General features: G+C 43.4%; 1 protein-coding gene across 10 annotated transcripts in view; it reads right to left on the bottom strand.

Moving 5' to 3' along the window:
- Positions 1–20,745, bottom strand: part of RARB (retinoic acid receptor beta) — a 1,402,065-nt gene that overhangs the window by 52,949 nt on the left and 1,328,371 nt on the right. For 9 of the 10 annotated variants that reach the window (XM_063922228.1, XM_063922231.1, XM_063922227.1 and 6 more), the window contains one exon: positions 6,888–7,064. The exons of the other annotated variant lie outside the window; for it this stretch is intronic. In XM_063922228.1, coding sequence (XP_063778298.1) covers positions 6,888–7,064 — 177 coding nt within the window. The remainder of the gene's footprint in view (positions 1–6,887; positions 7,065–20,745) is intronic. 10 annotated transcript variants of the gene reach the window in all.

Genomic DNA, 20,745 nt, shown 5'->3' with positions numbered 1-20,745 from the left:
TTCCAGAATGTTTATTGGGAGGAGAGATTCCTCCCTGGTCCAATGACCGTGGAGAGAGTGTTGCTCCAACAATGCGCCCCAACCCCGCAAACTGCGTCCATTGTCAGGAGGATCCAGTTGGAGATCCAGAAGGGACGGCCTTTGCTCAACTGTTGGTCCTGTAGCCACCAGCTCAGTGGTAGACGAACCTCCGGAGTCAAGGAGATCATTTGCGACCTGATCCGATGAGGCAGGCCATCCCATTTGGAAAAGATTAACCTCTGCAGCGGGCGGGAGTGAAATTGAGCGTACTCTACCATTTCGAAAGCCGCCACCATGATGCCTAGTTCTTGCATCACTGAGTGTATCGACACTCTCTGGCAAGAGAGGAAGCATCTGATCTTATCCTGAAGTCTCAGGACCTTCTCCGTAGACAGAAAGAGTATTTGGCTGTGTGCGTCCAGCAGCGCTCCCAGGTGCACCATGCTCCGAGCAGGGACCAGAGAGGACTTCTAATTGATGAGCCACCCGTGGGCTTGTAGGAATTGAACCGACATCTCCAGTTGACTGAGGAGGACATCTTGGGAGTTCACCAGAATCAGCAAGTCATCCAGATATGGCAGGATCCTGATTCCCTGACGACGGAGGAAAGCCACCATCACGGCCATGACCTTGGTGAAAATCCAAGGTGCCAGTCCAAATGGCAGAGCCTGGAATTGATAATGAAGGTTGCCAACACCAAACCGCAGATATTGCTGATGTGAAATGGCAATAGGTATGTGCAGGTAAGCATCCTGTATGTCCAGGGATACCATATAGACCTCGGGTTCCATGGCCAGCACAATAGAGTGCAGGGTTTCCATACAGAATTTGGACACTCTCACAAACTTGTTCAATGATTTGAGGTTGAGGATAGTCCAGAAAGACCCATTTGGCTTCGGAACTAGAAACAGGGTCAGATAGTATCTTCTGCCTCCCTGGGACAGAGGTACGGACAATACCACTCCTGTGTCCAGGAGGGATTGTACAACCAAGTGTAGAGCTTGCGCTTTCAACGGATCCGAGGGGATAACCGCTGAACAGAACTGGCGAGGGGGACGTCTCTTGAAAGAGACTGCGTACCTGTGAGAGACAACTTCCCACACCCAGGCGTCTGAAGTGGTGTTTAACCAGGCCTGGGCGAATTGCAGAAGTCGGCCTCCCACCCTGGGGTCCCCCTGGGGAAGGCCCGCCCCATCATGCAGCAGGCTTGTCTTGTTTGGAAGCAGGCTGACAGGCGGCCCAGGATTGTTTAGATTTGGGCTTAGTGGTTTTGGAAATACAAGCCTGTCTGGAATACGCCTGACCTTTTGCTTTACTTGGAGGTCGAAAGGAACACAAAAAGTTGTACTCTTAGCCTTCTGGGTAGAAGGATTAGTACTTGGGAGAGACGCAGTCTTGGCTGTCGCCAAGTTAGTCACAATCTTGTTCATATCCTCCCCAGATAGTATGTCTCCCTTGAAAGGAAGCACCTCCAAGGTCTTTTTAGAGTCCAGGTCGACTTTCCAGGACCTCAACCACAGATTCCGGCGAGCCAGGATAGACGTAGTAGATGCCTTGGCCGACATGACCCCTGCATCAGAGGCTGCCTCCTGAATATAGTGAGAAGCTGTGGTAATATACGACAGATATTGTCTGGCAGTGTCAGAGAAATCTTGAGGTAGCTCATCCTCAATTGCCTGAACCCATGCTTCAATTCCTTTTGCCGCCCAAGAGGCCGCCATAGTGGGTCTATGTACAGCACCGGTAAGAGTGTAAATAGACTTCAGGCATCCCTCCACGCGCTTATCTGTCGGTTCCTTCAGTGAGGTGACAGGCAGAGTAGTTGACACCACAAGACGGGCGACATGAGAGTCCACCGGCGGTGGAGTTTCCCACTTGTTACTCAACTCCGCAGGGATAGGATAACGAGCTAGCATCTTTTAGACAGGGAAAACATTTTTCCTGGAGATGACCAGGATTCCTGACGTATGTCAATTAATAGGTCAGAATGTGGTAAAACTACTTTAGTAACCTTCTGACGCTTAAACTTATCCGGTTTCTTAGACATAACAGGAGGCTCAATGTTATCAACAATCTGGAGAATCAGCTTGATAGCCTCCACGAGGTCAGGAACATCAACCTGGGTTGTAGATTCCTCATCAGAAGCAACTGTATCAGTGTCTAACGGATCAGTATATTCTCCATCTTCATCGGAAGACTTATCCGAAATATTAGTGGATTGTGAGGAAGAAATGGCCCGTTTAGATGACCCCTTGGCCCCAGAGGGGCATGGGTTGGACTTTTGTCTAACCAAAGTCTGATTTAATTTCTGTAACTGGGTAGACAGAGTATCCGCTGTAATGGCACAGGAGGCCCCGCGTTACAAGTGTAGTCATCATATTTGAAAAAGCTGCCCAAGGTGGGTCCTGATTGGCCACAGGTGCCGCAGGCGGACTGGGAGATGTATGACACCCAGTGACTGAACCAGCAGCTACCACTTCCCCCACTGGTGAATCCATGACGACAGCACTGCATGATGCAGGAGCATCTGCGGAGGTCCCGCCCTGTGTAGCAGACATTATATGGGATGTAGCCTTAGGGCGTAACAGTACAATATAGCCAGACAAACACAAAAAACAGCAAATAATCCCCTGTTTTTTGTGACAGTAAATACAGAGCACAAACAGAGGATTTAAGCGGTGTGGGGTGACTGAAAAACACAGTGAGAAATACAAACAGTATACCCTGTGTAGCACTATATATTATATGAGACCATGACGCACCTAGTTTCCCAGGTAGAGAATATAGTGATAGCAAAATGTGTGATACACAAGAATGGAATCCACACAGCAGCTATAGGCACACTCAGTCACAGGTACAATGCAGGAATTATTACATATAAATAATAAAACAGCACTGGACTAGTAATTACATATAAGTAGAGATGTGCGGCGGGCACTTTTCGTGTTTTGTGTTTTGGTTCTGGTTCCTTGCTCGTGTTTTGGATCTGGATTGGTTTTGCCAAAACCACCCTTTCGTGTTTTGGTTTTGGATCTGGATGATTTTTGGAAAAAAAAACATAAAAGCAGCTAAAATCACATAATTTGGGGGTAATTTTTATCCTACTGTATTATTAACCTCAATAATATTCATTTCCACTCATTTCCAGTCTATTCTGAACACCTCACAATATTGTTTTTAGGCCAAAAGGTTGCACCGAGGTAGCTGTGTGACTAAGCTAAGCGACACAAGTGGGCGGCACAAGCACCTGGCCCATCTAGGAGCGGCACTGCAGTGGCAGACAGGATGGCAGATTTAAAAACTAGGTCCCAAACAGCACATCATGCAAAAAAGAAAAAGAGGTGCAATGAGGTGGCTGGATGACTAAACTAAGCGACACAAGTGTGCGGCACAAACACCTGGCCCATATAGGAGTGGCACTGCAATTGCAGACAGGATGGCACTTAAAAAAAACTAGTCCCCAAATAGCACATCATGCAAAGAAGAAATAGGTGCAATGAGGTACTGCAGATACACGTTCCTACTATCTGTATGTGACACCTGCACAGTATCACTTATCTCATTCTGAATTATCAGTGTAATTATACTGCAGATACACGTTCCTACTATCTGTATGTGACACCTGCACAGTATCACTTATCTCATTCTGAATTATCAGTGTAATTATACTGCAGATACATGTTACTACTATCTGTATGTGACACCTGCACAGTATCACTTATCTCATTCTGAATTATCAGTGTAATTATACTGCAGATACACATTCCTACTATCTATATGTGACACCTGCACAGTATCACTTATCTCATTCTGAATTATCAGTGTAATTATACTGCAGATACACATTCCTACTATCTGTATGTGACACCTGCACAGTATCACTTATCTCATTCTGAATTATCAGTGTAATTATACTGCAGATACATGTTACTACTATCTGTATGTGACACCTGCACAGTATCACTTATCTCATTCTGAATTATCAGTGTAATTATACTGCAGATACATGTTACTACTATCTGTATGTGACACCTGCACAGTATCACTTATCTCATTCTGTATGATCAGTGTAATTATACTGCAGATACATGTTACTACTATCTATATGTGACACCTGCACAGTATCACTTATCTCATTCTGTATGATCAGTGTAATTATACTGCAGATCCATGTTACTACTATCTGTATGTGACACCTGCACAGTATCACTTCTCTCATTCTGAATTATCAGTGTAATTATACTGCAGATACATGTTACTACTATCTGTATGTGACACCTGCACAGTATCACTTATCTCATTCTGTATGATCAGTGTAATTATACTGCAAATACACATTCCTACTATCTATATGTGACAGCTGCACAGTATCACTTCTCTCATTCTGTATGATCAGTGTAATTATACTGCAGATCCATGTTCCTACTATCTTTATGTAACACCTGCACAGTATCACTTCTCTCATTCTGCATGATCAGTGTTATTATACTGCAGATACATGTTCCTACTATCTGTATGTGACACCTGCACAGTATCACTTCTCTCCTTCTGTATGATCAGTGTAGTCTTTTACAGCAGCACTGGACATAAGGCAGCAGAGGACACCACCACTGTGACTGGACTGATGCAGCACAAGACACCACCACTGGACTGATGCAGCACAAGACAGCACCACTGGACTGGACTTATACAGCTACACTGGACATATGGCAGCAGAGGACACCAACACTGTGACTGGACTGATGCAGCACAAGACACCACCACTGGACTGATGCAGCACAAGACAGCACCACTGGACTGGACTTATACAGCTACACTGGACATATGGCAGCAGAGGACACCAACACTGTGACTGGACTGATGCAGCACAAGACACCACCACTGGACTGATGCAGCACAAGACAGCACCACTGGACTGGACTTATACAGCTACACTGGACATATGGCAGCAGAGGACATCTCCACTGTGACTGGACTGATGCAGCACAAGACACCACCACTGGACTGATGCAGCACAAGACAGCACCACTGGACTGGACTTATACAGCAGCACTGGACATATGGCAGCAGAGGACACAACCACTGTGACTGGACTGATGCAGCACAAGACACTACCACTGAACTGATGCAGGACACTGATGACGGGATGATGACGATTTGACTCATTCTGGTTTCCGAGTCAGGCGGGAGAACCCGAGCAGGACTCGGATCCGGGCTCGGGTAGTGAAGTTCAGTAGGGTTCGGTTCTCAGGGAACCAAACCCGCTCATCTCTACATATAAGTATGTATGTATACAGATATAACAATGCACAGTAGATACTGGATGTATATCACAGAATACCTGTACTAAATACTCAGATAGCAGTACACTTGTTCTTAACTAACACTGTCTAAAATGACATGTAGAATACTTAAGTGTCTGTAAATGCACAGCGCTGATGATACAGGCGGATTTACAGAGGAGACAGTGCCCAGCAGTCCTGGAGATCAGCCAGCTATGTAATGGCGCCAAAATCTCTGTCAGGGAGTGAGGGAGAGAGAACTGCAGCTCCAGGGTGGGAACACCAGCAGTTGATGGCGCCCTGAGCAGGGGGAGGGGCTACAGGTCAGCGCCTTATCCCCTCTGCTGGACTTCACCACCGGGTACTGTGGAGCCTTTTATAAACGGAATTTTGTAAATCCGACCTGTGCTCCTTGCCCTGGTGGATATAGTGGCGTCCCTGTACAACACAGTGTCCACGCTAGCTTATTGCCGGGTCAGCCATGTCAGCGGTCACATGCCTTGGAATAGTGCTTGGAGGTCATCTCCAATCACTGGTTTTCCTATAGTGCGAAGAGGTCCTATTCACATTGCACAGCAACCCGGGTTGAACTCATTTTCAAGCCTGGTTGCTGCCTGGGTTGAAATACAGGGTCGCTCAACCTGGGTTATTTTTCCTGGCCCCTATCACACTGCACAAAAACCAGGGTTGCTGCACGTTCACATGAAATAGCCTGGGTTATTTTTGGCAGCATGAAAGGGGTATACCATGTTACCAACCTTCTCATCAGACATATGTGGGGTTGCAGATGCTCTAACGTAGTAATAATAATGTAACAAAAAGGAGGTTGAGGCATTTGCATAAAGTATGCACATGGTCCTTATAAAGTGTGGGCCATAGTTCTACCAACACTTAATACAATAATGTAGAAATGCTTACAGAATGGTGGGAACCTTTTCTTTTTTTCACTGTTTGACCCCTATTTATTAATATGCGACAATAATACAGATTTTTTTTTAAATTCAGTTATCGCTGTAATGTATGAATAAATATCGCCAGGACAGCTGAGTTATACTGAGCCGCTGGCGATACCAGTCACCAGCTGTAAGAACAATCTTGTTACAGTATATTTATTTATAAACAAATTTCCCAATTCTGTATAGAAAATGCTTTATTTCTATAAATATATAAAGAAAGCATGTTTTACTAAGAGTATCCTCTGCTATCACTATTCCGCCATAGAGAAAAGATTGCGGCAGTGCATGTATTGCCAAAATCCTAAATAGTTTTTCCCATGCTTTGCATAAGGGATCCATCGTTGGAGAGTAGCCCTTAATAAATATGGAGAAGCCCAGTCTCAAAACACCTTTTTTTTTTGCTGGAGATAAGGCTTTCCACAACTTGATAAATTGGCTTATTAGAATTATACACATTATTTTAGAAATGTCCACTTTCCACTCACTAGTGAACACTCTGGAAGATATATTACACAAGCAGATAGTCAAAAAAAAGAAATACTGCTATATGTCTTAAAATCCTTCTGCAGAATAAAAGATCAATGGCCACTGAAATTTAGCAAAAGTAGAAAAAAACATTAATACGCACCAAAATATCCAGACATGCTGCTTTTAGTAGAGTGATCTGATCTGCAATGGTCAAACTGGTAAATCCGGGTAATCGCTTTGCAAATTCCACTATTTTAATAATGCACTTTGTTGCAAGTTCGCTAAATTTGTCCCACAGCCCAAGGTCTAGCCGCACACGGTGATCAGCGCTGGAATTCTGCGGGACACAAAGAACAGCATTAGCCCAAATGCTCTGCTCAATAGAAATGTCAGTCTTAACATTTAAATAACTATATGTCGACCACAGCATTCATAACGATGTGCAATAATGCCAACAGTGTCATAAAGAAATGTTCAATCATTTCATAATGTTAGTTAGTGACAGAAACATATTTCAGTGTTGCCAGGATTGACCATTTGTAGGAGTGCCAAGCTAGAAAATGACCATAACTGATAGTAGCTATTGACCATCAGCTGCTAATGCACAGTACTGGGTTAATGCATATATTGCACATACAGAACGTATTCTAAATTCATAATTCTAGGTGCAATTTTTATTTTTACAAATGATTACATCTGATGCTTTTATGAGACCCACCTCTTTGAATTCTCAACCTGCCCCAGCGCTAGACTTGTTTCCATTACAACAGTCAGACCACGAACATGGATGTTTTCTCTGCCATAGTGAAATCCAGCTCAGGCTGGTAACCCTACTTGACAACTTTTGGGACCCGCCCCTCTGGGAGATTCCAGACCGGAGTTCCAAGTGGCATGTGCCCTACCATGTGAGACACATTGCTGCAAATTGAAGCTTCACTACATGGGGAAAGGGGACATGATTGATGATGCGAGCCACAGTGAATCGTATCATGAAACCTCACTAATTTCCCTAAGGAAATGAGTGGGATCTTTTAGGATTCCCTGCTCTCCCAGGAGTCAGGACGATCTCCCCATAATGCAGTAATATCCCAGACTTCCCAAAACGTTCACTCACCACTTCATTAAATAAGAAAATACTTTTTAATAGTCCAAATTAAAAATAAAATCTTTCTTTTTCCTGTCCTGATCTTTTGTACTTTACTCCTAATATATGAAAACTCTCCATCTCCTCCTGCTTAATAATTAAAGATGGAGCTCTCTATCCGCTTGTGATTGGCTGACTGTAAAGTGGACTCCCGGTTACAGTCATTTTGCATTGGCAGTTTATAGTTTGTGGGTGGGCCTTTTCTTGTGGGGTCTGTTTCTGTTTTTGAAGGGGTCTTCCCAACTGGATAATAATGAACAAGAATGAAGATTTAATTCTTCACTTGGATTATAATGGAGCAAGAAAGGGGGGGGAAATATATATATTTTTATTCAATTAAAGATTTTTGGAAAAGTGTTTTTTTTTTTTTATTTGTTTGGTATAATGTACAGGGGTTGTTGGACAAATAGCAATTGTACATTAAAATATACAGAAATTTGTCAGGATTATGGGGGTTATTCAGATTTGTTAGCAAACCAAAAAAGCAACAATTGGGTAAAACCATGCTGCACTGCAGGTGGGGCAGATGTAACGTGCACAGATATTTAGATTTGGGTGGGTTATATGATTTCTGTGCATGGTAAAAACTGGCTGCTTAATTTTTACACTGCAATTAAGATTTCAGTTTGAACAAACCCCACCCAAGTCTAAATCTCTCTGCACATATTACATCTGCCCCACCTGCAGTGTCACATGGTTTGGCCCAGTTGCTTGCTATTTAGGCTTGATAACAAACCTGAATAAGGCCCTGGGGCCCAACTGTATGAAGCCTTAAAAAGTGATAAAGTGGAGAGTGATAAAGAGTGATAAAGTACCAGCCAATCAGCTAACTGCCATGTTACAGGGTGTGTTTGAACCATGACAGGAACTGGTTGGTTGATACTTTATCACTTATTAAGGCTTAAGACATTTGGGCCTATGTTTGAACCTTGCAGATGTTGTGGACTTAGTTTACCAGGATCTACAGATAAACCTGTTTTGTTTGATTTATATGCATGATGTGTCATTTAGCTAAAATGGGAATGCTATAAAATACTACTCTATGATGTCTCTTTGTCTGGTTTACTTTATGAGATAATACCAAAATTTCTGTCTGATAAAAGATAAAGTATAAGGACTTCAGGACTGCAGGAAAGCTTTTATTTTCATGTATTTGTTATGCAGACATTTTCACTTCTAGTACTTATTGTCGCACCCCAACCTGCTCTTCCAGTGTCTTCCCCTCTGCGAATCACTGCAGACAGTGGGTGGGTCTGCAGGACAGTGCCTGAAAAGTGGGACAGAGGGTAGGTATGACTTGTTCCTTTGGAGAATTTGGCCATAATGTCACCACACAAAATGACTAATTCTGAGTTACTTATTAGTCCGCTTGGCTGCGTGTCACGATTTCAGCATACACTGCAGCTGGCATACCTAACAGAGAGCAGCTTTAATCAATTCTGAGTGGTACATATCTCGTTTGCTTTTCACCAATGGCTTAATAGGCATTACTGGATAGCAATGGCGCATTGAAATAGCGTCCTTTGGACATGCAGTCAGAGATGCGTATATGCATAGTGTACACCATTTTCAGATGCATCTTATGCACCAAACATGGGGTAGGTGTAGCGGTCATTAGTAAGGATGAGGGCTGGGGGTGGTGTTGTTGTACAGATTCATACAATACAAAACATGGGCGGATACTCATGTAGGACTACCAATCACTGGAGGCATCCGGGATTACCATGGTATTGTGTGGTGCGAAGTAATAATATTGATATGCAAGTACTTTATTGCGGATTAGTTCATAAGGGTGTATGTTATTCAACATTTGTGCATCATGATATTGGTTTCTTGTTAAAGCACTATCCCTAGTATATGATGAGCATATTTGGTTATGAATTCAGCAGACACATATATCTACATATCTAAATGTCACTGTTGCTAATCAATACACTATTGTATCTATTGTATCAGACTCCATTTATTCAGTGTACTTTGTACAAACTTTTCAATAAAACTTTTTTCTTCTACAGCTGCTCCTATATATTGTGGATTTGGAACAGGGATACCACAAGACTAAGCTGTCATACAGTCACTGTTGGCATCAGGATATATTTTTGTCTACCTGTTGGTGAAATATCAGATGACAACGATGCTTGGTGCATTTACCTGTTACACATGTCCAATTTCTCAAACTAAAGCTGTCCATACACTGCACTATAATCATGTAGACTAGACGACTAAATTACTGGTATGAACCATTATCATTCAGTGTATGCACCAAACGATGATCATTCACAGCCTGAACATGTTCATTCTTGGAAAATGCCTAAAATATGCAGGATGGGGGCATTGCTATGTGTATGGGGTCTAGGCCACACTGGGTATTTCTCACCCGCACTGTAGTATTTACCTTACTGACCTTGAATCTCTACCATGTAACTAGCTGATGTTGGCCCATACGGTAGTGACAGCTGGGGTTTTCAAGCTCACTGACTGAGTACCAGTGATAGTGTCTGGTGTTGTGATCTATGGTGACTATAGAGGGGTTCACTATGATATGCCGGCGGTCGGGCTCCCGGCGACCAGCATACCGGCGCCGGGAGCCCGACCGCCGGCTTACCGACAGTGTGGCGAGCGCAAATGAGCCCCTTGCGGGCTCGCTGCACTCGCCACGCTACGGGCACGGTGGCGCGCTACGCGCGCCACACTATTTTATTCTCCCTCCAGGGGGGTCGTGGACCCCCACGAGGGAGAATAAGTGTCGGTATGCCGGCTGTCGGGATCCCGGCGCCGGTATACTGTGCGCCGGGATCCCGTCAGTCGGCATACTGAAGACCACCCCTATAGAGACGCCTGCAATTTATTTAGTAGTGGCCACTTCCGTTACTTTATGTAAGGTTACGTTTTGTACTGGTTAGGTGGCCATACATTAGGATGATTAGTCATCCTTACGATTTCCCCCGCAGTTCTCCCGACACCTCCCAGGTATCTCCAGGACTACGATATAGCTAGGTCAGAAAAAGTAACTAACAATCTATTGTACGACCTGTGAATCACCGCTACCTAGATCACCTGATCATATGTGCAGCACATGAGATCAGAGGATCCAGCATACGACCCGCGGGACTGGGCATCAGATCGTCATCATTAGTGAAATGCAAACAATTTGCACTTTCACTAACGATATATCAGTCCGATATATCTATATCGTGCGTGTCGGCCAGATGGTCTTTCTGGTGTGTGTGGGGGGCTTATGGCTTTATTACTGCAGTAGACCTCTTACAGCCAGCATGCGCAGACAACCTGTGGCTATACAACTTTTGCAGGATTTACCAGTGCCTGTCAGAACTTGGTTGGGCATCCTGGTATTTATACACAACAGACAGAGAGACATTAGTGGCAGACAACTTTTATAGTTAGGGATTTATGATATCCATCCTTATTTCTTAGACTGTAAGCTCTCACAGGCAGGGCCCTCTTCTTTCAGTCTTTCCTCCTAGCACTACAGTATATCCTGTTACCAGTGCGCGTTTGTTTTTCTGCCTGTACATCTCCCACCAGCTACTCTGATACTGTCTGTTCACCCCCTATATGGGTAGACGCCCAATGAGGCTGTTTGTTCCCTACTCGCGCATCTGTGCCATTCATTATTACTAGCAAAGCCACAGGGAGTCTCTATCCAACCCTATACTCCCCCAAACTGTGGATACCATCTGGCGCTCTATACATAAATGTTGTTATTATTATTATTATTATTAATAATAATAATAATAATAATAATAATAATAATATATATATATATATATATATATATTTAATTTTGGGGGAATTTATAGATGAGGATTAAAGCATTTGTAGAATAATTAGCTTTTTCTTTTAGCTATACCGCTTTTAGTAAAATTCTTATGATATTTCTGGAAGCTGTGTAACAAAAGACACATCCAGTATGTAACAGAAACAAGCAAAGTAAGACAGAGAAAGGAGGGGTGTGGATCATTGGATCAACACTAAGTAGGTCGACCACTATTGGTCAACAGTGACTAGGTCGAAACCTGGAAAAGGTCGACATGTTCTTTAGGTCGACGTGGAAAAGGTCAACATTTAAAAAGGGTCGACATGAGGTTTTGGCGTTTTTTTGGTGTTGTTTTCATCGTAAAGTGACTAGGAACCCCAATTAGTGCTCTGCGTCCACTCACATGATTCGCTTCGCTCACCATGCTTTGGGCAAGGTGCCTCACAGGTTACTATTCCCAATCGTAGTCCACGCGGATCGTAAAGTATGAAAACGTTTAAAATATTATTTTTTCCAAAAAAACTCATGTCGACCTTGTTCACGGGTCCACATTTGCCATGTCGACCTAATGACTATGTTGACCAATTGACCATGTCGACTTAAAGCATGTCAACCAATAGTGGTCGACCTAATGACCGGATACCGAAAGCAGAGAACTAGAATCTGCAACAGAGAAGCCCAACTGGTGACCCCCCAATGCTTTTGTTACATTATAGCTTAGAGAGAAACTCCATAGGCTTTTTCTTGTATATAGCCAATTTTTGCTACATCAGATCCAGCAAGAGACCATGTACCACACATATATAGCCACCTCATAAAAACCTTTCAAAGGGAACAAAGAGGCACAGGGTGAGGTTTGGGGCAGTTGAAGTTGGGTCATTCCCAGCTGTTATGAAGTCAGTCAGTTATGACAGAAGAGTGATTGCTATGCTGAATAGAGAACTGTGAAAGACAGAATCCTATTGCAAAAAAAAAAAAAAAAAAATGCAATGATATAAAAGTAGTCAAATAAGAATACAAAGTAAGTAGTTTGCAGAAAGAAGATTAATGGCAGTTGTGAATGCTATATTCACTAAGGGAAGAACAATGATGATTCCATAAATTCTCAATTTATTATAGTGCCAAGAAAATTAAAACCTAACATCCAGTGGTTTTTAAACGTCGTTTTTTTTTTACTATTCAACTAACTGAATAAATAAATAAATAAATAAATAATTTGGTTGCAGTTTTGCACAACTATTAATGAATTTCATGAAAGATGTTGATATTTTTACATCACATAAGAGTAAAAATAGCTTAATGTCTCCTTTCACTCTATGTATGAATGCTATGTCCACAGATTGTACAACATGTAGCAGAACATATCACACCTCGCTTTGGTATAGGGGTACCCTAAAAAATAGGAATGAATGATTGATTGATTGATTGATTAATTAATTCATTATTTGTACATTTTGAAACTTCAATCACCCTCAAAGTACTCTCCACTTGAATCAACATTTGTCCAAACTTTTTTTTCCATTGCTCAAAACATTTTTTTAAACTCATCTTTGTTAATGCCTTTCAGTACTTTTGGCGTTTGTTTTTTTTTTGTTTGTTTTTTTTCACCTCTTTTCATTCGAGGAAATAAAAAAAGTTGCATGGGGCGGGAACGGGTGAATACGGTGGGCAAGGCAAAGGTGTCATGTAATTTTTGGTGAAAAATTCCTTAACACTCAGAGCTGCGTGGGCAGCAGCGTTGTCATGATGGAAGAACCAGTCACCGGTTCGCCACAAATCAGGACGTTTTTTTCTTCAATTCGTGATGCAACCTTTTCAAATCTTCCAAATAAAGACTTTCGTTGACAGTTTGACTCTAGGGTACACAATCCCTCTCGCATCAAATAAACATATGAGCATTGTTTTCACGGGATGCAGTTAATTTGTCGGGATCCCGGCGGTTAGGATACCGACGTTGGAATCCCGACTGCTGACAATACCGACAGCCATAATCCCGGCTCATAGAGGCTAATCCCACTCGTGGGTGTCCGCGACAACTATAGGGAGGTATTCAGTTCTTTTCACCCCCTTCCACACCTGTTCTGTTTCTGCTGACGGGTGTGGTATAATCATTTCAGCTTGTTGCCGAATAGTGAACCGTTTTCACATCTGACTTAATTAAAAATAAGTGAAAGAGTGAATAACTCGTTGGAAAAAAAAAAATCACTGCAGTCGAACGCTACCTTCCCCCGCAGGGTCAGCGGGGATACTGTGTTCAATTCTGGAGGCCATATGTTTAATTCTGGAGGCCACATCTTCAAAAGGATATTAATACATTAGAAACTGTACAAAGAAGGGCAACTAAAATGGTGCATGGCCTACATCACAAAACATACCCAGAAAGACTAAGAAATCTCAATATGTATAGTTTGGAGCAGATAAGGGAAAGGGGGGACATGATAGAAACTTTCAAATATATCAAGGGTTTTAACAAAGTCCAGGAGGGAAACATTCTCCATATGAAGAGAAGCAATAGGACACGAGGACATGCACTGAGACTGGAGGGTGGGAGGTTCAGGGGAAATTTGCGGAAAAATTACTTCACAGAAAGGGTAGTGGACAAGTGGAATAGCCTACCATCAGAGGTGGTAGAGGCTAAGACAGTAGAGCAATTTAAACATGCATGGGATAAGGATATTCTTACAAAGAAATAAGGATCAAATAAGGTTAGAGATAAAAATAATGTAAAAAAAAAAGGGTCAGACTAGATGGGCCAAGTGGTTCTTATCTGCCGACAAATTCTATGATACTGGCTCAGAAAGGTTTTCGGAAAAATTCACCTAGCGATGGCAGCCTGTACCACAAGTGCCAAGCCCTCTAGAACACAATTCCTGTTTCTTTTGGGTACCCCCCTCGACCTTCTGGAAACTAACAAACACTTATTTTAACTTGCAGTAAATAGATAAATAATTAACCATTTATAAGAGAAAAGTAATCATCTCTACATATATACAAATAATGTGGGAATACCAAGACAATAGTGACAAGTCTGGTTGCTTGGGCTATAGCCCATTTACACCATGTTATTTAATATGCCTTACTAACAATAACAAGAACCTGAAACGCAAGGTGAGATAGCAGTTAGCAGGAGCTGGCTGGATCACTTGCACAGCAGAGGAACCATCTATCTGTGTGACTAAGTGCTTAGATATTGGGCCAATTATGATTATGATGGTACTAGGTATAAACTCGCCTACGTGTAGCTGTTAGAGGTCTTGCCATGTCAAGATCAGTGCAAGACAGATGTATTGCAACAGCTTCACTAACAATTACTTTCTCTTTGTTGCTGAGAATAAAGCTGTCATTTCCATCATATAATATCGGCCATGGCAGCTGATAAAAATCACAGCTTTGTGATGAGAGTGTGCAGGTTAAGGACTCCTCTGTCACAAGATTTATCAATGCAAAGCGCAGGATGGCGAAACGCTTTTTCTAGAGAGTGAGGGTAGCAGGTTAACAGCCATCTCTGTGCCCTTTTAGACATTCCTCCCAGTAAGCAAGCCTGTACATTTTTCAGATTTATTTTATTTAATCCTGAAAGACCTGGGCAAAATGCAGCCCATCAAGAGGAAATGAGATCAGGGAAGGGAAAGAAAAATCAAGATGTGCAGTCATTCGGGCTGTAATTAAATTTAATAGCCAGTTTATCCAGTCCATAGAAATAGTGCATGGTAAAGAGACACACTATGCAGAGCCTACAGCAGGAAATCATTTGGCAATAGTTTATCCATCTGGAAAAAAAGACATTGCATGGAAGCAGCAAGTGTGAACAAAATATTCATCAGTATTATATGAGATTACTTTATCATGCCATTGAGTTTGACACATATTCTATTAAACATAATGCAAAGGTATCCCACACAAAATGCAAATGTAATGACAATACCTAGAAGACAGGCCAAGGGGGGGGAGGAAGGAGACCTACAGTATATTCCAGATAATATGATGCGTAATTTCAGGGCATTAGGAAATAACACACAGATGTTTGGGTTCATTATAATTTTTCGGAGACTGTGTTGCAGCTAGTGACACTTCAGTAGTTGTTCATGTCATGTATGAGCTACTTACATGGGAAATCTTTTACATCACCTACATATACGTCTGGGCAGGATGATTTCACTTGTATAGAGAGTTCTATTTTGCACAATAAAACCAGCGGAGTCTGGATTCCGAACCCGCTGGGGAAAATACCCACAGCTCAGAAACTTCCACATCAAAACAATGCTCATGTCGTTCCCATAATTGTCCTGACTTGGATAGGTAGCCCTTGGTGTCACAACTTTTATGGAACTACAAGTTTCAGCATGCCGTGCTAGCCATTGAAGCAAGGTCATTTGAGACGTAGCGCAGGCCCTAAACATACCAGAATGGAGGATGTGAGCAGCCTAATTCCAGACTCCCTATGCACTATCACTCATACAGCATTTGTGCACCGAACGTACGCATAAAGACACTGGTAATAAATGCACACTTACATCTATAGGTGGAGTCAGGCACATCTCAGCATGAGTGTCTATACTTACCCCCCCACAATAGCACACAGATGTGTTACTAATAAATGCAAAAGGCTCATTACACTGTTTGAACTTTGAACACAATATAATAACGTAATAAAGTGTAATATACACAAGAGAGAATAGTGTCTTCACAGTTACTAATAAATGCAAAGTCACATTTTCCACATGAAATGTATTATGTACAAACATCTCCACATTAGTTGTTTTCCCCTTTTAAATCCAACAGAAGTCTTCTTTCCTTGCAGTAGTCTAAATGGAACATGGTAATAGACAGCTATGATATAAGTACTCGATGGATCAATATGCAATCAGCCAATCACAAGGGGTTAGATACTGCAGATTGGAATACGCCACCAAAAAGCTGTACCAGCTGACCTGATCTGGGCTAATTATGTGGGAATTATATGAACCCATCCTTACCTTCCTATGCCCCTTCAGGCTATGTGTAGCCTCTCCGGGCATAAATGGATGCATGCCAGCAATGTATAGGTGTAGGCGTGCACATTTTAGATGTACATAAATAGCACAGAAATATATATTTTACACAAAACAAGTTATGTATTGCTACTCTTTATGAGCCGCACTGTGTGTATCAGATATGTCGCTCCATCATTCCCATAACTGGCATAGGAACTCTAGCCAAACCCCTGCTACCACTATAATGCTAGAGTTCTGTTATAAGCATATTACATTCATTTGACATTTTAAAATCAATCATTGCAAGATGCTCAACCTTGAGTCCAACAAGCACAGTAGTGACATTCAAATAATCTAAGCCCCAGCTGTACAAGTGTGTTTGGGGATCAGTAATAGGTCACATTGTACAGCTACCCTCACTAATCACAGGTAAATATACAGCCATAGGTTAGAAGACAGACTGCAAAAAAAGAATGTTTCTAATAGTCACTAGGGCAATGCTCAAACCTGTCCAAGTTGGGGAATCAGGACAAGGTATATGCATGGGTAGCATTTCCAGACACACCAGGCACCTTCCCCTCCCATTAAAACAGCCCATCAATTCTACATGCAACTGTCAGAGCAGCAATGAGACATAGGAAAATCACATCGGAATTGGGAAGGAGAAATAAAAAATTCCTGTACCTTGTAGCTTATATATGGCTGCTGAAGCCTTACTGAATGTGAGAAATGAGCTACAGCTGGCGCAGTGGTCAGCATTACTGTCCCACAGAACTGAGGTCTTGGGTGTGAGTCCCAACAAGTCCCTATCAGTGTGAAGTCTGCTTGCTCTCCTTGTGTCTGTGTGTTTCCTCCAGGTGCTCCGGTTACCTACCACAACCTAAAAATATACTGGTAGGTTAACTGGATTTTGACAACAAAAACGAACCCTAGTGTACTGTATATCTGTGTGTATATGTGATGTGTGTGATCAAATAATGTCCGTAAAGTGTTGCAGAATATGTGCTGTAAAAACTTACTTAATATGGGGTTGGGTATATTATGTTGACATTCATCATGTCTACATGGCCATAATGGTGACATGCTTAGTATGTCGACATTCATCATGTTGACCCTGACTTAATGATGACATGATTACAAAAGATTCCTGGTGGTATGATGATCCTAGTAGTTTCATGTTGGAGGATGCTGGGGTGTTAGCTCTCTCTCTCTCTCTATGGGGGTAATTCCAAGTTGATCGCAGCAGGAATTTGGTTAGCAGTTGGGCAAAACCATGTGCACTGCAGGGGGGGCAGATATAACATGCGCAGAGAGGGTGTGGGCCATAAAGCTCTGGTCGCTCTCTGTATGACTGGGCTTGCTGTGTTGAACTGGTTCACAAACGGTATAACCGCTTGGTTAAGGATGACTAAACCCCCTCCCTTGTCCGCTGGCCGGAAAATTACATCCCGGTATGCTCCCAGTTGCTTAAGGGCTACTTGCTCCGCCCTGGACAGATTCCGATGTATGGTAGGTGTCGCCGCGGTATATTTGGCGACTGAATCATCCAGTAGTCTGGTGAATGCTTGTATAGACGAGTTGGATGAAGGGGGATCAAAAGATGATTTATGTCGGGTCTGGTAGAATCTTTCGCAGAAGGAGACATCTGGGGGATCTTGAAGATTAGAATTTTGAAAGTATTCCTGCAATCTCAACTTCCTTGAGAAGCGGTGTAGGTCGATTTGCCACTGGAATCTATTAAATGGGTTGGTGGGTACGAAGGAGAGACCCTTCTCCAGAACTCTCAGTTCTATATCCGAGAAGGATCTGCTGGAAAGGTTGAAGATTAGGGATTCTTTTTGACTGCTCGCGCTTTTAATTCGCGCACATTGCTTGCCCCTGCGGGTGGGCGCCCTCTTCTGCCTTGTTCTGCCGGGGCGACCGCTGGTGTCCCTAAAGGGACCGGTTGTGCCCTGGCTGACCCATCCGAGTCCAGAAAGACGCTTTCGCTGTCACTGTTTGAGGTACCGGCAGTAAAGGATTTTTGCTCCCGCCGTCTTCTCCAGCCTTGTCGGCCCCTAGCGTTATAGGTGGTGTTTTGTCCTCCCTCGCCTCCCATCAGCCATCTGTATACTTTGTTCAAGTCGTAGTCTTCTCTGACTATTTGTTGTTTATTGCGTTTAAATTTAATTAAGTCTCTCCTGTAGTCTTCGCATTGTTTTTGCAGCTTAATGAGCCAATCCTGGTTGCCATCTGCTTGCAGGACGGGTTTATGCTCTATCTCTATCTTGGAGATCTTTTCTCTTGTCTGCTTTAGTTCTCGACCCGATTCTTCCACGACCAGCAGGATTAAGTCGAGGCTACACTTATTGAGTATGCCTACCCACTTTTTGCAGAACTCGGGGTTATACCGCCCGATGGTGGGGACGTTCCTTACCCTGAAGCCTCGTGGAATCAATTTTTCACGGTGGTATTCCGACAGAGAAATGCCGTGCAATAAGTAGTCACATTCTCGGCGTTTTAGCTTGAGAAGTTGATGATAAACGTCCTCTATGCCCCCTGTGCGTTCGGATGCGCCTAATTGTTCTGTAAAGCGGAGGCGCTCTGCGTCGTCGTCAGTGAAGCTGAATGATTCACCCAAAACTGAAGGCATCCCTCTGCATCCCGGTGTGTCTCCATCGTGCCTTAAGGTGGATATGGTCTCCATGCTAGGTGCGTGTAGCTGTTGCTAATGAGAACCTGGTGCTAGGTGTACACCACAGTGTAAGTGACTGTGGAACCCCACCTGGACAATAGGGTGCAGTAAAGAGGTCAAAAAAAGTTATTGAGGGGGAGGTGCCTTGACCCCTGCTGGCGGACAGAGTGACCTGTTTGCGCCAAAATAACATATATATCCCAAATGGGACTGGCACTCTCCTGACTGGCGTTCAAGTACCCCGGTGCCTTCTGTAGTAGCAGTAATGTAGAGATCCAAAAAGAACAGCGGCACTCGAGGATTTTGGTGAAGCAATCAAATTGTATTCAGAAAATGTTTACAGAAAAGCCAACGTTTCGGGGCTTACATGCCCCTTTGTCAAGGTGTGTTACTGTGAGTGGTGCAAGAGCTTACCTTATATCCCCGTGGAGTTCAAACGCAGTGCAGGTGTGTGGATGGAGCCGCCGGACTTCCGGTCGCGGCTCTGTGACGTCTGAGGTGTTGTGCCTGTTGCTATGGTGACCGGAACGCCAAAGGCGCCGGCCGCGGTTGGACGGTGTCCGGGTGAAGGAGCGCGTAACCATGGCAACGGGAACGCTAGGGTGCTGAGTGCTTTAATGGGTGTATCCGTGAGCAACCGTGTTGAATGAAAGCATGTGAAAAAAGTGCGCTGTGCTCGCTGCCTAAGTGCATGGGAACCATTACTCCACCATGGGGCACGGTGTGATCCGGGAGCCAAGGGATGGGTGAATGTATCAAAACCTGGTGGGTGCCAGACTGTTGTTGTTGTATGTGTATATATGACTATACAGGGAATAGGTGGAACGTTTTAATGTAAACATTAGTATCAGATATCATATGTCTGACACACAGCCCGGATTATGCTCTAATAGGGGGAAATGACATGGCCCAATGTTTGACCAGTGTCACTGCTGATGGCAGTGTCTGTGCCTAATGGGGGCCTAGGGCCAATGGGATGGAGGCGGGCTTCCACCAGGTATTGACAGCCAAGGGCTTGTAGAAGAAGTGCAACTTTGAACAATGAACTGTGAGTGGATAAAAAAATGTGACTTTATCTGGCTGTGCAGCCCTAAGTCGCGGTGTGGGGCAAATGTGCACTAAACTGTATAATACAAGCTATAGGAAAATGTTCCATGAGAATTTCTCATTAAGCCCTCCTGGGCTGATGGTACCCAATTCGAAGATCCATTTAGATTCAATATGGAGTAGTCTCCGATCCCTGTCCCCTCCTCTGATGCTGCGGGGTACGTGATCGATGATCTGATGTCTCAAATCGTTCAGTGAGTGACCCTTCAGGGCGAAATGCCTTGCAACAGGTTGTTCTGATGGTTTGCCTGATAGGGCCTGTTTAATCGCGGACCTGTGGAGGGCCATCCTCTCTCTGAGTGTTCTGATGGATTTGCCCACGTATACTAGGTGACACGGGCA

This window comes from Pseudophryne corroboree, chromosome 5 (assembly GCF_028390025.1).
Source record: "Pseudophryne corroboree isolate aPseCor3 chromosome 5, aPseCor3.hap2, whole genome shotgun sequence".
Classification (NCBI taxonomy): Eukaryota; Metazoa; Chordata; class Amphibia; order Anura; family Myobatrachidae; genus Pseudophryne; species Pseudophryne corroboree.
Note: the sequence above shows the minus strand (reverse complement) of the source record. Positions and strands in the feature narration are given on the sequence as shown.